Raw genomic sequence first — 18,099 nt, forward strand, 5'->3', positions numbered from 1 at the left:
CGTTAACAGGCTGACTTGATGGAAACACAACGCAAGCGCTTATACCTCATCCCGGTATTCGTGTGTTTTAGCAGTATCTGCAAAGCAACGCAGATTAAAGCGAATATTTATGCATAGCTGAACAAAAAGTTTCAAGGACTCTCGATGGCTTCACTTTTAATTGCGCCTTCATAGTCTTTTCATGCGTGTCCTCATCAGCATGTGACGTCCCTAACTGACGTCACCCGAGGCCACGCACTGACATGCTGCTCACCAATAGCCTACACTGACCTAAGCCCAGGTCACTGCGTGACCCGGTCTGGATGACCAGAGCTCTAGCGACCTGAGCTGCGACCCCTATCCTGCGACCAACCACGACCCGACCTAAAGTCACAGTGAGCCGCGATACACCCACCGGAGCTGAGCTCGTCTGCCAGCTGGACGACTTTGTGACGGCGTACGCAGGTCTCGACGCTCATGAGCAGGACCATGAGGCCGCAGCCGCAGACCACGGGCCCGATCAGTATGAACGGGTCCTCCTCTGGCACGGACGGGCGGATTAACAGGCACGCCAGCTACCGCCTCAGCGACGCGACTAAGTCGAAACACAAGCAGCGGCCGCAGTCGTGCTAGGAACGTTGCTTTGTCACCTGCTTTTCGTAAGCCGTATATGTTAAGCAAACGTTAGAGCCTCTGATAGTCAGCTTTCTCCGTGACGTCGAGCTTAAGTGGGTAGAAATGACTGGGGTGACGCCGGTGACGTCAAGTTCCACACCACGGGGTTGAATGGTGTTATGCAGAGCATCTCAAAAAGTGACATTCAGAAGTTCCTTAGTTCGACAAGAAACCTAGCAATGCCGCTTAGTGCGTAGAAAAAAAGACACAGCATCGCGCGGAAATAATGTGTATTGCCCAGGGGAACATTATCCATGCAAAAAGGCAACTGTAATGTGAACACTCTTTTTGTGCGGTGTTTGGGCACTGCTCATCCATTTATGAACGGGCCCCGAGAGCGGAGCAGCCCTTGCTGTTCCTCAGCTTCCCGTTATGAACAGGCCCCGACAGCGGAGCAGGCCTTGTTGTTCCTCAGCTTTATTTTATGAACAGGCCCCGAGAGCGGAGCAGTCCTTTCTATTCCTCAGTTCTCTTTTGATTTCGCGTGTTGGACTTACTGCCGAGTATGAACCATGCGCCGAGGAACATGGTGAGGCCCGACACCATGATCACCAGGCCGGTGGTGACGACACAGACGATCAGCTGCCAGTCGGCCACCTTCCGACGCTGCAGTGCCGCCTCGCGCCAGTTGACCTGCGATGACGTCATGATTACGTCAGTGGGTTTGGTAGCTGGTCAGCTGACAGTCGGCCACCTTCCGACGCTGCAGCGTCGCCTCGCGCCAGTTGACCTGCGATGACGTCATGATTACGTCAGTGGGTTTGGTAGCTGGTCAGCTGCCAGTCGGCCATCTTCCGACGCTGCAACGCCGCCTCGCGCCAGTTGACCTGCAATGACGTCATGATTACGTCAGTGGGTTAGGCAGACGGCCAGATGCCAGTAGGTGCCTTTTCGGCTCTACAGCGCGCGTCAGCATTCCTACAGACAAAAAAAGAGACACCACTCCCGGCAAAAATGTGTTGCAAGGCTACCAAATCAGGGAAGCTGTCTTACTGTAGACCAAGGCAACTACTGCTGAAAACACAAAATTGGCGCACCTAAATAAGACACATTGTGCGGAGAGGTAGCATCAGGGACGAAGTATGTGCTGTCGACAAATCAGCAGGATGAAATTGGACAACAAAGAAGCAGGAAGTCGCAATTAAACAATGTTAGTTGACGTGATGAGATAAAAGTTCTTATGTCGGGTAAACGACCTTCGGTGTTCTAGGACATGCTGGTTAAACGGCGTAAATTAGTGAAGCAACTTTTGGGCTTCTGAGGCATGACCCTATTCAGCATTCGCGTTTCTGAGACCGTTTCTGAGAAATACAAATCAGTGTTGGAGGGGTGAAACAGAATCCGGATGAGACAACTTGACCTGAAAGTAACATGCTGAATTGGAAGATTTGAAAAAGGCATTTTACAGACAAAATTGGGAAAACAAAATCATTGGAATAAGGTACGCATAAAGAACACGGCAAAATAATGTTTTCCGTCTCCCAATCTTCGCAGACGTTTCACCATCACTGGACATGACATGGCAGCCAGGAGACAGAAGATGGAGAATAGGGGGCAGCAGGATAGGACAAGACAGGTCAGTACCGGGGCAAGATAAGAAAGAATAAGGTAGAACAGGATAAAGGGAAGATAACAGCACAGGGTAGGAGATGACAGGGCAGAACAGGAGACAGTGTAAGTCAGGCAGGACTGAAGATGACATATGACAGGACAGAGAAGAAGAGGATAGCACAACAAAGAAAGTCGTACATAATGAGGATGGACAAAACAAAATTCATCAAAATATATCAAAAAGAGATGTTGCGTTCAGCCTTTCTACAATAACCGTATGAACCCTGGCTCTTGTTCGCCCTGCTCCTGCCTCCTCTTGCCATCCAGCACCGGCCGTGTCCTCGTTATCGCTCCACATATAACAACCCCTGTGTTCATCTGACTGTGGCACACTGCACGGCGATCTACGGCCGGCGCGGGCAGCGGGCGACAACGGACGATGGCGCGGGGAGCGGGCGACAACGGACGATGGCGCGGGCAGCGGGCGATAACGGACGATGGCGAGGGCAGTGGGCGACAACGGACGATGGCGCGGGCAACTGGCGACAACGGACGATGGCGCGGGCAGCTGGCGACAACGGACGATGGCGCGGGCAGCGGGCGACAACGGACGATGCCGTGGGCAGCGGGCGACAACGGACGATGGCGCCGGCAGCGGGCGACAACGGACGATGGCGCGGGCAGCGGGCGACAACGGACGATGCTGTGGATGCGCACGGCGGGTCGACACTTTCTTACATGAATGAAACGTTGCATCCTGAATATATGATAAGACATATACAACTACACACCATTGTACTTGAAATTAAACAACGAACACGCCATTTTAGATTTCTTGTTACCACAGGGTAAGGTTTAATAAACATGAACATATAAAGCTGAAAAAGGTTTGATTTTCAGGACAACTGACCTTTAACCTGACATAATTCGGTCAGTTATTGAGCTAACAACGAAAATCGACACACATCGTTCAGATAAGCTCACTGACGTTTTCTGCCAGGCTCTTTCTTAGAAATAACCGGCGGGGGAGGGGGGGATGTCCACCTGCCTCCTTATGGTCCGGATTATGAAAAACGGCAAATCAGGGCGAAAGATATTAATCATTTGCATGCTGTTTCCAAGTTACCGGCCACTTTCATGAGAACTGAGTACGCATACAGTCAGCCCCCCACACTTGGACACCAGCCCGCCCCCCCCCCAACTTTACCATGAGGGTTGTCCAAATTCGTGGGTGCTTCGTGGAAAACCCCGTTCGGTGATATATTTGTGTCGGGTACGTCTCGCATGTTTTAAATACTCAGCCCTCGGATCAAGTTTTGGGAAACTACGCCCCTGCCAGGTTACCTGAATCGAGTCGCATCACTAATGTTGTAACATCTTGTGGTACACACAGGACGCAAGCAAACGCAAGGCCGCATGTCTCAAACATGAGGTTTAGTGTGTGCTGAACGACGGACCTTTAATAGGCACCGCCGGATTTACACCAGCGCCAGGTCGCCGACCTGCGGCAGCCGCGGGGCAGAAAGAGGTCCAGCATGCAGACGCGGAGTACATCACTATATCGCCGGTGACGTTATAATAACGCGGTGACGTTATGGTTATGTCGGTGGGTCAGGCAAATGGCCAGCTTGTGATTGACATTTTCCGGCGCTGCAGTGTCGCCTAGCGTCAGCTGACCCGCAGCGATCGGTGATGTAACATGACATCACGTGCAGAGGAGCCGATACATTGACGAATCTGATGACGAGCGAGGCTGCACACCGAGACATTGGCGAATCACACCGAGACATTGGCGAATCCGATGACGAGCAAGGCCGCACGCCGGAACATTGGCGAATCTGATGACGAGCGAGGCCACACACCGAAACATTGGCGAATCACGCCGAGACATTGGCGAATCTGATAACGAGCGAGGCCGCGCGCTGAGACGTTGGTGAATCTGATGACAAGCAAGGCCGCACACCGATACATTGGCGAATCTGATGACGAGCGAGGCCGCACACCGAGACATTGGCGAATCTGATGAAGAGCGAGGCCGCACACCGAGAGAGCCTCACAACTTAAAACGCTTAAGGAACATAGAAATTCAGGGGCCGTTCAAACGGACGTCGTGCTTTCTGGAAACTAATGTGCTTGGAAACATTGATCGCAGCAAAAAGCATAGTTCAGAAACAAGGCCGTTGTCTTTTTTCCTGTACAATAGGGCACTTGCCATCGATCTCATGCAAGTTATATGAGCATGCATGACTGTCCGGCGCCATTTCAATGTGAACTTAGTATGGGCGTTGCCTTACATTCCCAGAGGCAGCCGAATTCCAAGCGGTGAGACGTGTAAATTACAGTCGAAGCGGTGCATCAGCGAAAATCTGCTAACTAAACTCTCAAGAAAGACGGACTTCAAAGGCATCGAGCGTGCTCGCTAATATGGAGACCGAAAACTTACCTGGCCCAGTCAGTTCAAGTTTTGGCATCATTTACATGAACAACTGTATATATCACGGACATGAACTGTTAAACATTATGCCGTCATCAGATAAAAAGGGCAATTCTTAAGATCAGATTAAGTCAAGCTCGGGCCTTCGTATCCGTCTATTTTTTCCGCTGTTTGGATTTGTATGCTGCATACCAGCCATTTTTGTGTGAATATAGCAGCTGTTACAATTTATTTCTCACAAGTGGGCGAAACAAATCACATTGGTTCAGCGCCTGTGGAATAACCTCACATGACCTCTGATGATGATCGGATGTTACCTCGTATGTTGTGACTTACCCTTACCGCCAGGCAATCAAACCAGTCAACCAGCCGCTTGAAACCTAGCAAAAGCAGGGCAGGGAACTACAAAGATTGCATGTTGAAGCAAGTATTGGCCTGCAAGCCTCAAATGATGTCATAACTTATTCATCTACGCAAACATCGTAATTTGTGCACTCTAGAATCCGTAAAATAAGCACTCGCCAGACATGACAATTTTAGCTAATCTTTCGATGACGTCCCGAAAGGCAGGGGGGGGGGGGGGGCTCTTTGCCTGTTACTGGACGGCTGCAGGCCAAACTTTACGCGCTGAACTGGTACAAAAGCTTCCCGCACAACTCGAACGCAGACCATAGAAGAAGTGGGTAACAGCAAGAGATAGGTGGAGCTCACATGCCCTCCGACTAAGAGTGCTGCCACATTGCACAAAGCCAATTACGCTCTGCTGACGTCACTTACACAGCCGTCTGTACCGAATCTGGTGTGAGGCACCGAATATCGAATCTGGTGTGAAAATTATGCAAACCTGGTACCCGTCCAGTATCAGCACACCCATAGCCCTACGGAGTCGTGCTCACGCATGTACATGCGAGCACCAGCTAAGTCCAGCAGGACACACCAGCACCAGGACCATTGCAGGCTAGTACCTGCATTAGTTTCGTCATTTCAGTTATTTCTTGGTGTCAGTGGCAGCAATATTGTGCACTTAGGCACCAAAGGCACTGGCGTTGTCCGCTCACGCACCCATCAAGTACCGCCAACACGGCAGACGCCTTGATACCACTATTAGTGCAGCTTTGCACGGGCGGAACGCAGGGCAATGGAACGGTGGAATGCATGTGAATACCGTGGATCCCAGGTGCTCGTATCAAGCCTGTATCAACAGCCATTCCTGCGAAGTTAATCAATATGCTGTCCGTTCTGCTCAGTTATTGTGGATCAATCGCGTCATACGGCAGGTGAAAACCTTGCCGTTGTGACGCATCGGTAAATTAATCATCAGTTGATATTGGCAACACGACAAACGAGCGTGAGGCTTATCGAGGGCGCTGAACAATGGCAGCGCGTCAAACAACACGGCCACTTAAAACGACGCTGAAGTGTCTAAAGCGCGTGGTGCCATCCATGCTGAGTTACCGCATGCCGGTTGATGACATGTGCTTGCAGCGCAAACCAGTTGCACCGGATGCGGAAGAACATGAGCTTCGTGCTCGTGCCACATACGGAAGTTTGAAATAATGCCAAATTCCCAACGTTCTTCATGCTCTTCAGCTGGTAAACGCAAGCTAGCTGGTACGTCAGCACACAGCGATCTAAAAACGCGACGTAATTACTTCCAGGCAGCAGAGGCTCTCGCAGCAACAATCGTAGAAACGGACAGAGTCGCAAATACGCCGCTGTATGCAACACCCGAGAGCGCTGCCCCACGCCTCCGAACAAAAGACAGACCCCGGAGAAGATGCTTTAGCGCAGGCCGCACATACGGGTTAGGATTCACCTGCTACGCTGCAGCATTCCACCCTAGGTGACATTTCAAACAGGAAGGAAGCAACGGAACAGCGTGCTGCAGCTCAGGTCGAGCTCCGATTACTGCTCCGTTCTATAGATCTTATAGATAGCGCACTGTTCCGTGCCCGGTTATTTGATCTTAGTATGTTATAGATCTTACATAGATCTTATAGATCTGTAGAAGACCTTATATATCTGTGTAAGATCTATACCGAACGCCGTTCCGTGCTCGGTTATGGGTGCTCCATTTATTTCGTGAATTTCTGTCATGATATTTATTCTATATATCTTATTCATGTATATGTGTCATATCATTGTGCTCGGCCAGTAATCCATGTTGTGAGTATGACTTGGCATGGCCTGACCAAGCCATTTATGTCTGTATTTTATTCACTTGATGTGCTTTGAAGAAGAGCCACGTATGTGAATATGTTGCGGAATACATCTTAGTGCCTGAAGCTTGCAACGGCTGATTGAATGATACCAGAATCATGCGCCTGTAATGATCGCAATTTTCCACACGCTTTTACCATCGAGTTTTCAATGTGCTTTGTGTACGTTTATATTTATTAATGTGTTTGCGCCTCATGTAAGCTTTTGTATCCTCGCATCGACCAAGTAACGGTCCTTTGGTACATACATGTGTTGGACTTTATGAAACGGCATGCAATAAAAAGCGCCAATAAAAGATGACAATTATGTCTTTTTTGTAAGAAAGCGATGTGATCTCCAAACCGGTGACAGATGGCAATTAAATGAATCTGTCAAGCACTGACCGTGTCCTTAAATATCTGTCGCACAATTTTCGGCTTTGGGACAAAAGGGGATATGACCAATGCGATAATTTTGACACGGCGCATCTGCCCTAACAGTGACGCGGTGGGCACGAAAACGATTTCAGGTAACTTTTGCTACATTGATCAATGATTTGCCACGAAGGGGTTACTTAAGCCAATGAATAGGGCCCGCTTTTTGAGGTACGGAAGTCCAGCGCATGCGATGCGTCACAGCATAGACAACGGCGGCTCTCTGTTCCTGACTACCGAACACTTAGTATAAAAGCAAGCGGGTGCTGAAAAAACTACATATCTGATTTATAAGGATGGAGGATTGCTTGTTGAAATACGCGATGTGACCACCCAAGCACCAGCCCTGAACAGACTTATTTAAGATCGTTGGCTCCTGATGAAATGCTCGCTAAGCGCTGCCTGTTCCAAAGGACGCAGTTTCAACTGCAGTTTCAGGTTATGTGTGTGAATGTATCAGGTACGACTGCGCATGCTAACGCAACTCGACTGACACCAACCCAGTGAAAAGCCACAAAACTCTATCCTGCATATGCAGGGAGGTCAAATCCCCTGACCTGACTGAGACGCCGCCATACGCCGGGAGTTGTATCGCCAGGGGTACACACACACACGCACACACACACACCCATCGCACGCACGTGCAGCAAACGGCCCGTGCCATCCGCACGCGGTTACCGATTACGGTGGCGAGCATTTCACGCTCCAGAACACATCAATCCAGATGCGGGGTGGAATGTCAATGGGTCATGTCGGCGCTAGTTATTTGCACGAAGCCAAACATCGAAAATTGCCACTGGGAGCCAGAGGGCAAACAGCGTCCCAGTGCGATAGCCTGCAGTTACTTCTGTTGACGGAGTTCCTATTGATCACTCGTGAATGGTTGCTTCGTCGCGTACTTTCCAGTGCGGACCAGACGTGTCATGTCAGCACAATGATGTTGGTAAGCGGGACAAGGCACATAATTTCGGGAGGCGCTGGCATCCATTTTTTAAAACCTGCATGCATGTAACGCACACAAGCCATCGTTCATGTCATGTTCACTTCAAGTCCGGCACGGTTGATTTCGTGTAGGTCGGCCCAAAGCATTCAGAACACTTCTACGAATTTTGCTTCAAAAACAAGTTTACGTTGCCCGAGCATCTGCTGCGTGAATTATGTAAGTATCAAAGGGCACATGTTATGACAGAAAGTTAAACAACCACTTAATTAAGACATCCGCAAGCATACGGTGTAAACAACGGAGCTGCACAGAGAGTGACTATTACTTCCTGTAAATGCTTTCCTTCTAATCCTGGAGTTTTGCCAACGCTCTGAAAGAAAAAAACCCAACGTAAATCTGTTCAAGCCTTGTGACAGACGTCTCGAAACTTCCTAAACTCATTCCCTTACTTTGATTATTTCAGTCTGGTGTTTAGGTAGCATTCCTTCTTGTAATATATGATGGAAGAAATAAAGCAGAACTCATAATGTTTATCTTAGCACTTCCGCGTGCGTAAGGTACCAACGATACACAACTTCGAAGCCGGCTATACCGCATAACTTAGCCTCAATAATTCACATTCAGGCAGCTTCGGCACGGCGTATTTGTATCGTGACGTTTCATCATTATCATTATTTGAAGCATCAGTCGAACATGATGCTTCAAATAACGCCAAACGTAATCATAGCGTCAGCATTTCGTCCACAAGCTGCGCTAGCGACAACTCTCAAGCCATCCCCCAAACAGCACCAAATACACGACAAACCTTACCCGGACGAGGGGCCTGCTGCTGCCCCGTCTGGCCGACCCCATCTGGTGGCCGTGATGCCAGGCCTGGTGCCACTGCTGCGCCTGCTGCTGCCGCTGCTGCTGCTCCGGCGCCGGCGGGTCGGACGGGTCGGAGCTGCCGTCGACGCGCCGCCTGCTGCTGTAGTAGCGGTAGAGGCTGAGCATGCCGCCGGCGGGGCCTGAGCGGAGTCCGCCGGCGGCGCCGGTTAACGAGGATCGATGGCGGGTCCCCGCCGGTGACGGGGCGGCCGATACGCCCCGGGCCCCGGTCACTGCCGCCGACCCGGCCGCTGCCGTCCCTCGGGACCCCCGGTCGCCGCCGACAACAGTCGCCGCTGGAACGACGTACATGACTCATGCGGGCCACGGCTCGCCCCTCAGGTCACATGTTGGGGGCTGTTTGAAACGGCAGCCCCCTTCTCGCTCAGCCACTTGGCGGCCGATTCTGACTGTGGGAATACTGTGTGCTCGCCGGGCTTGGATTAGGGCTGGAAGCGTCTGAATGACTTTGCTATGGCGGTGTAGCTGAAAGCTAAGATGTGATTTACTTGGGCCTGACTTGAGAACGGACATTCTCTGGCTGCCTACAAGGCATGGCCTTGATCAGTCCAAAAGCAGAGCCTTATCTGAAACTTGTTAGCTCACACATGACTGATATCACATCGTTGTAATCAAAAGCTCGGCATAGCACACAACAGATAAATTTGTTCTGAAGGGCTTGGACTGCAAGTCAGCCTTTTGGCAGTTTCTCCGCCAAAAGTACCTTATGCGAGATTTTGCACGTCAGGGCAAAAACAACAAAAGTGTCACGCTTAAACTTAAACTTAAACCACTTAAACAAGCATTTGAGCCGTATGTGAATGGGTTGCCACTGTTCGCTCCGTGAGCTCCGTTGTGCGCCATTTGAAAATATATTTACCCGTACCACGTGAGCTTACACCACGACCCCTGAACAAAGTTCTTTAACCAAATGGCAATCAAGAACACATAGGCCCACTTCGCGACGGTGAGTCAGCACAGCTGGGACCAACTTGTCTAAGGTAATGCTCCTCGTATCGATTTAAGTGCCAGTACGAATGCTGTCGTTCTAGGAACCGCACGGCCTCCTAGACGGTCATAATTGCGGACCTTGGGACGTCGAAAGCCTCTTTAACGTTAGAGTTGAGCGCGTGACGGAGATTAGCTACGGAGCCAATTAGAGGGTCATGCAAGATCTGGAAATTCAATATACGTCGTGATTACTTCATATGTATACCGGCTGTGGCAATAAGTAGAGCAAACCCTAAACATAGTATGGTATTAACGCGTGCCAGTGAAATGCTAGCGATATATCCATAACTATAACTGTACGTAAGGTAATTGCATGTGTCAAAATGTTTCGAAGATTGCGTGTCCATGTCAGCGATTTCCAGACGAGAGGCATGCAAACCACCACTGAGCTCATCAAACGCGATAAATAACTCAAGGCATGCTTACGATATAAAGCTGTCCAGGGGTGTGATGTCCCCTACCGCTCATTAAGGCGCAAAATGACCGACGACAAAAGTCGACGCGCCCTAAAACCCCAATCATCATCATAATGCTCATTAAGGGAATGTTTCACATTTGAAGGTTTTACAGCAAGTGTGAGATGTCATGAAACAAGCTCACTTATAGCTATTGATATACTTTTCAAGTGCAAAAGACTGCTCTAGACTGCACAATTCTGTGTTTAGTAAATATGTCCCTAAAGCGCCATGGCTTGATTACGTCATCGTACTTTGCACAACAATGATTGAAAGCCTATTGACGACCTTTATATCTGGAAATCGTGTACACGGACGCCGGATATTAACTACTCGACCATCATATTTTTCTCGGCCTTGATTACCCCAGGGCTTATGAAGTGACATGATTTGAATGAAGTTATTATGCCGTCTCGAATGCTAAGGTGACTTTGTAATGCTCTCTCCGAAATACTCTCCGCATTTTCGAGGGAGTGTAGCTCAGAAATTAGAGGGGTGTAGGTCTTAAGATTGGCAGGGCTGTGAACTGCACTGAAGGGTCTTCAAAATGGCTATTTTAATTCAAAACCCCATATGAATGTGAAGCACTCGCTTTAACACTCATATGGGAGGCCGGTTGAATGCGATAGGTTCCGTAGTTGGGGGGAGGGGGAGGGGGGTGGGGTGGAGGGGGGCAAATCGACCTCATTGAATAAAAAAGCAAAGTTGGATGTGCCTAATACACAGGATATAGGTAATACTATAAATGGAGTCCGATGAATTACTTGGACGCATGGACACAGTTAGCATGTCTTAGTTTTTACTGTACTTGTTCTTGTGTTTATGCCAATGTTGCGCAACATATTTTGCATTAGCGTTTCGCACGCAACCAACTGACGCCTTTATTCAGATTTCAAGCAAATACCATTTAGGGTCATTTAAGGTCAATAACACCTTATGAATTTTAGAAGCACAAGTTAACAACAAAATATCTCTTGACGGCAAGTACCTCAAAGCAGAGGTAGATCAAAATCATGTTAGGTCACTGACCTCCACTGACCTTCCTCAAGTCAACATTAAGCACCCGTAAATGCTTTTGTGATCAAGGACTCCAAGTGTGCGCCAAGAACTGCCCCATGAGATAAGCTTTTCCATCGAAAAACTGTTTGACTTTAAGCTTGATATCACTTGACCAAGGGCCCAAGTTCAAGGTTATGACTTTGAATCCGGATTGAAATCCGCCGTAACAAATCACATGTAGGTTACAGGAATTCATCCAAAACTTTGCTATCACATGAAGAACGCTGACCTAAGAATTTCCTTCAGTGACAACCACGACATGACTAACCCGCTACACGTCCATGGCCCTGAATGAGATGTCTTTTTTTGTGCACCACAAGATCGCGTTTTCACTTATCCACGGCTCTGCAAAGCTTGATGTCGCCCCGCCGCACTGTTTTCAGGTATCTTTTTTGTAATACGTCAGGAATAGGTCAAAATAACTCAGCATTGCACGTGCTGAAGGTAACGTAGAATAAACAGAATCGGCACAAATCGAGGCGCCAGAAGCATAAAGCTTTTTTGAATCTTGTGTGCATGTTCAACTTTCCAAAAGCGCTTAACTAAACCATTGCACACAATCACGAGCTGATCACTATGCCTGACAAAGCTATTTTCCATCTTTATTCTTTTCTTCTTTCTGCTTTTTCCATCGCTCCTTGTCCATCCCCCCCGCCGCGTCTATCTCGTCTGGTCCTATTCGTGTATTCCGTGCGGTGGCCGTCTAAAATTCCGCTGCACTTCTGCCATGCAATGACAAACGGGGCTAAGCGTTATTTTTCGGAAATGGAATTATTCACATCGTTCCTTGCAGGTTGAAAAACTGTATCTTATGACGAAATATGAGAACTTAGCAAAATTGTCTCCAAAATACGTGCCAATTTTTTTAAAGCATTTAAGCACGTTTAACTCACGGAGGCCTAACGACATTTATTTTCAACAATTTTCCTGATGGCGCTTTTTATCTTTTTGCCTCTGGACGGCAAACCCCTAGCGACGCGTGCCTTACTGAGGCACCACCAACGTGGCTCTCAAATATCACGCACTCCAGCCTGCTGCGTCGAAATCCTGGTCCCTCTCACCTGCCGTCGGTGGGGGTCCTCGTGTTGCGTCCGCTCCGTGTCCGCGCGCGCGCACGTCTGCCCTGAGGTTCGCTGTGTCACCCCACTGCCGTGGGAGGCCACCGGGCCCCCGGCACCTGTTGGAAACCGCTCGGAGCCAACTGCATGCCGGTAATGGTCATTATGTGTACGTCACAAAACAAGGGCGCAAATCTGACCGGTTCTCAGGGGGTAATGGTGTTTTGGGGTAAGTCGTGCTGGCGGGTTCGCTGCTGGCGTGCGCGATGAGCGAGGGGTAGCGACCCTCGGGGCGTGCCCCTGTCCTGCGCACGCCTCTGGTGATGCAGCTCGGGGCGCCACGCCGGCTGCAGCGCGCTCATAACTGGCCGACGGGCGTCAGTCACGGCGGAGCTACCGTCGGGTCGATGCAACGGCCAACTGACGTGCGTGAGTAGTCACGGCCGGTCAGAAGGCTCAGGGTGTGGCGCGGGACAGCCGCCCGGCACCGGACACTCGCCTGCACCCCTGGGACCGGCCGGGCGGGGCGCGGTACGGCGCGGCACCCCCTACCAGGCACAGGACACCCCCTGCACCCCCGGAACCGGCCGGACAGGGCGCGATACGGCGCGGCACCCGATACCAGACACAGGACACCCCCTGTACCCCCCGGGACCGGCCGGGCGGGGCGCGGTACGGCGCGGCACCCGCTACCAGGCACAGGACACCCCCTGTACCTCCGGGACCGGCCGGACGGGGCGCGATACGGCGCGGCACCCGCTACCAGGCACAGGACACCCCCTGTACCCCCCGGGACCGGCCGGGCGGGGCGCGGTACGGCGCAGCACCCGCTACCAGGCACAGGACACCCCCTGTACCCCCGGAACCGGCCGGACGGGGCGCGGTACGGCGCGGCACCCGCTACCAGGCACAGGACACCCCCTGTACCCCCGGGACTGGCTGGACGTGGCATGGCACGAGGCCGCAAAGGCGTGAAGGACACCGAACCCGAATTTCAGGACACCGAATAACAAGCGGTTATGGCGCCCTCAAACCCAAACCAACAACAATAGGGATCGAGGCAGAGAGCGGTCTCCACGCCACACCCTCTTTTCCTGGAAGCGGAACGCGTTCTACCAAAAATACATGGACTTAAACTGTTTGAAAATAGATCAGCATCGAAAGAAAGAGGCTTCCCCATTTCAGCGAACGAACCAGTGGCCGCGCCTGTCGGCCGTCGGCTCTGAACGGAGGAGTCACGACACGGCCCACAAAGCAACATTGTCCTCTGAAGCTGCCCAGCCGCGCGTGGACGTTAGTAGCCGACAGTCCAGTGTCCATTAGGCTTTGTTCTCTGTGAGACATTACCGCGTGGACCCCTCTATGTCAAGCACTTTTAACATCCAACGATGGTTCGCAGCACGTATGGTGTCACGCAACTGCTCGACACCACGAGAGGTATCACGTCGCGGCTCGACACCACGAATAGTGTTACCCTACTCCTCGATACCACGAGTGGGGTCACATTACCGCTCGACACCACGAATGGGGTCGCGCTTCTGCTACTGCGCGACACCACGTGCATGCAGTCACCGAAGCTCAGCAGCGGAGACGATTGTGCTGAAAGGCAGGTGTTGGGAGTTGGAATGCGGTACAATGAACCGTCGGTGTCATGGCGGTGTCTCGTGCAATATTAAGCCAAACATGAAATACACTTGCTGGTCGCTTCGAAACGACGGGAGGAAAATAGATCCAGTGTGTTCAGTCTTACACGACAGTCCAGCACAATAAAAGCTGCATTAAATAAAATGAAATGAGAAAATAATGGCGGCAAGCGCCCTTATTAACTACATTGCATTTTTTGATTTTTGAAAGAAACGTGAACGTTGAAAGGCGGCATAACAGTCATCGGGCGTGCAGGTTTTTGCAACAGATTGGGGCATAGCTCATTACTCCCGGTAAAATCAACGCTATTACGCAAGTGGCGTGCAACATTTCGTGCGCTTGCATTGCCACGCCGGGTCTTTTCAACTTTGGGTTAATTAAACGGGCCAACTATTTTCGACTCCGTGTAAATTGCATGGCCCAATTCCCATACATGCAGGATGTGGTGTGATGGTTCCTCAACACTTTGCCCTTTTTTGTTGTCTCAATGAATGATGCCAAAATATGCGTTTCTTCACCTGAAGCTGCCGCCCTTCTCCAGATCTAAACGAAGTCAATGCTGTTAGAATGTTGTATATTTTACCAACGTTCTTAATCTGACGAACGAAAGCATGCAACTCACCGGATATGGAAGCACAGAATAGCGAGGTTTTGAGGGCTTCCTCATTGCCATACACTTAACTTCAGTGTATTATTTCCGAAGAATCTCTTGATACACTTTACATATGATGTTTGAGAAACGCTGCGCCGGCAATCTTCCATGCGCCCGCAGTCTCATTTTAAAAGACCATGCGATATGTATGAACGATAAAAGATGAATCAAATGCGTTCACAGATTTCTGCGCCTGATTATTATGATACATTATAGCAGAAACATCATCATCATCAAGTTGCATCTTGAGGTTCATGACTCTTCTAGACACTTCGGGGATAACCCATTTATGCAAATTATAGCCATACGCTTTTGTGCTGTGACACATATATGACAGTGTCACGAAAAAAACAATAAAACCGTTCACTGATGCCACCGGAGTTCTAAGGTATTCACCGATAAAAATGCATCGCAACATGTGCCGAAATCAACGTGATTAGTGTTCCTCACCTCCCCTTCCAGAACCGAGGTGCGTTGCAGTGCTGTCGTTTGCTACATGATTACTCGCGTTAAAGTGAGCGAAGAAGAGATTTGGTTTACTTGAAGAGATGTAAACATTGGAATAAGCTTCACCAAAAGCCAGACAACATTTAGTAATTTCGTGTTGTTTACTTGTATCAGGATCAAGATGCCCATCACACCACCTAGCCCCCATCAACCTGCCCCCACCCAGACCTGGACCTGCCCCAGCCCGGACCTGCCCTAACCCAGACCTGGACCTGCCCCAGCCCGGACCTGCGCATCAAATTGAGACAATATGCGATATACTCGACACGTTCGCCGGTCTGCTCACTGATGCTTGGTCGAGAGCCAGTAGACCCTGACGTAGTCGATCGGTCGCTACTGCTTGGTCGGGACCCAGTAGACCCTGACGTGGTCCGCCGAGCTCTGCGTCCCCATAGGAAAGCCCGATCGGTTCCCGGTGGGCACTAGAAGCGGTCGCGTGATCCCGAGCCCTTCGTGAGACGACTGCCCCGCACTGAGCGGGGCTCCCGACACGTTGTGCCCCGCGTGCACAACGCGTGGGAAGGCCCTATGTGGTGCGTGAGCCGCGCCGGGTTGGACGATGTGTGGTGCGTGGGATCTCGTGCCAAACGACGGAGGGAGCGAGCCGGGCACCACCCGCACCAGCATCGGCCGTCCGTACACCACCTTCGGGGAGGTCCTGGTCTGCCCGGTGCCTGACCGCGGGTACGGGAACGGCCAGACCACGCGCACCCTCTGCGGTTGCTGCGCCGTTCCGGCCGGCTGAACGGCCGCCCCCGGTACGCCAACAGTGGACCCACCCGGCGCGGCGACAGGCCGAGGGGGCCGGCGACTGCTGCGGGATGGACTGGCCCACGGCAGGTACGGGCCACGAGGCCAATCCATCGGGTCGGATTGCTTCGGCGCCGTAAAAGGCGTCCAAAAACTGAAGCACGGCCTGTGGGTCGTGGCGACCGTTTACGATGCAGGATGGGCACAGGTTCTGGTCGGGGAACTGGATCTTGGGGTGTAGTGGGTCCTCAGTAATGTCGTTTGCGAGCCGTTTGTTGACCTTGTTGTGAGCCCGCCACAGCCAGAACACAGCGTCGTACGCGTTGGTGACGTCGAACAAGCCGTCCTGGGCTGCCATCCGCTGGAAATGCTGGAACACACGGAGACAGCCTTATCAGCCCGTGCGTGGAACTGTATTCTCAAGTCCGAGCCAGTATACAGACGCAGACAATCCGTTCATGCCTATAGCTCAGTTGGTTTGATGTTTATTTTCGATTATGGACATTAACCAGTACATAATATGATGAGTGGATTGGCACATAAGCGGAGCGCTTGAATCTGAGCGCCTCTCCTATCAATAATTAGATATGGTCATCGCCGCCAGGGAACCCACGCCACACCACCCACTCGCCCAATCTGTAAGCCGACACGGGCCAGGCGCCCGCCGCCGCTCCGGTCTACACACACAGCCGTCCCGGGCCGGCGGCGGACGCCCGGCCCGGCAACGCCACGCAGTGGCCCGTCTGCTGCCTGCGCCCGCTGGAAGTTTTAAAGCGAATCGTTTGGTCGGTCTGAAAAAGAAATGTTTAGAAAATTTTTGCTATCTGCTGCCCATTGCGATCCTGTAAATCGCTACCTCTGAGATAGATACTTAGTTGCTCGTTGTGAGTGAAATCACAAAAGTTTGGAATGATACGATCTGTTTTACGTAGCACTGAAATTCGGATTTCATGATAGCTAGGACAGTTCAGCACAAAGTGCTAAGGGTCTTCATATAGATAGCCACACAAGCAAGAGGGACTAGGTGTAGTTGGATTTTGAATTTCGAACAGGTGAGCATTCAGGTCTGACATTCCCATCTCAGCCCAGTATTTAGGATGTTACCATGCCTGGATCCAAAGCTGTGGTACACCGGAGGCGCGGCCACAACGTAGCGCTGGTGTACTTCCCGTTTGAAGGAACGAGAAGACCGAAGAGATGATGCCTCAAGCGGGAGCTGGTTCCATCTTCTCGTAGTTGATGAAATATAGGATTTTTGGTATGTTGAGGTTCTGTTCGGTGGTAATGTGAGCGTCATTGCATTGCGTAGTGGGCGTCCTGTTGCAAGTGCTCGTATGTCATGTAGAAGTACAGTAACGTTTGTTGGCAGTAGATGTTGGTCGTGTATGAGGGTGTGGAACAGCGTCAGTTTGTGTATGTTTCTTCATGATTTCAGTGTTCCATCCTAAATCGTCCAACAGTGCGCGAGTGCGTGTTCTGTAGAGGGCGCCTACCTTCTGATCCGCATACCTTAGGAGGGGTACGGTTCTAGCCGCCCAATATACTCGCAAGTTGGCCTTGCAGGCAGCGTCGGAAATCCATCCGTTCAAAGGGTTCGAATCAAATCTTTAAGAAGTCCATTTACAAGGTTTGAGTTAAATCCCAGATAGAAAAAAAACGCATGCCGGAAGGCTGGTGACGGCTCCAGCCATGATATTTGATGCCTAGCCGATGGACCAAAATGGTGCGATTGATACCAGAGGCCACCGAAATAAAATATGAACGAAGATTATCTGAGCATCCTCCCTGCTGGGCTCACAACATCCTATGAGACAGGAGCCAATCACTCGAACCCCGCACACCGGCTTAATCTGAACCTGGATCGGTATCTGGGCGAGGCGA

General features: G+C 50.9%; 1 protein-coding gene across 1 annotated transcript in view; it reads right to left on the minus strand.

Annotated features, from left to right (window-relative positions):
* Positions 1-336: 336 nt before the first annotated feature.
* LOC119095773 (sulfhydryl oxidase 1) overlaps positions 337-18,099 on the minus strand; it is a 30,962-nt gene continuing 13,199 nt past the window's right edge. Inside the window, exons 6-10 of the mRNA XM_037218627.1 lie at positions 16,248-16,588; positions 9,026-9,200; positions 1,152-1,287; positions 395-520; positions 337-341 (exon numbers count right to left, since the gene is read on the minus strand). Coding sequence (XP_037074522.1) covers positions 337-341; positions 395-520; positions 1,152-1,287; positions 9,026-9,200; positions 16,248-16,588 — 783 coding nt within the window. The remainder of the gene's footprint in view (positions 342-394; positions 521-1,151; positions 1,288-9,025; positions 9,201-16,247; positions 16,589-18,099) is intronic.

The sequence above is a fragment of the Pollicipes pollicipes genome, unplaced genomic scaffold (genome assembly GCF_011947565.3).
Source record: "Pollicipes pollicipes isolate AB1234 unplaced genomic scaffold, Ppol_2.1 Scaffold_4219;HRSCAF=4965_pilon_pilon_pilon, whole genome shotgun sequence".
Lineage (NCBI taxonomy): Eukaryota > Metazoa > Arthropoda > Thecostraca > Pollicipedomorpha > Pollicipedidae > Pollicipes > Pollicipes pollicipes.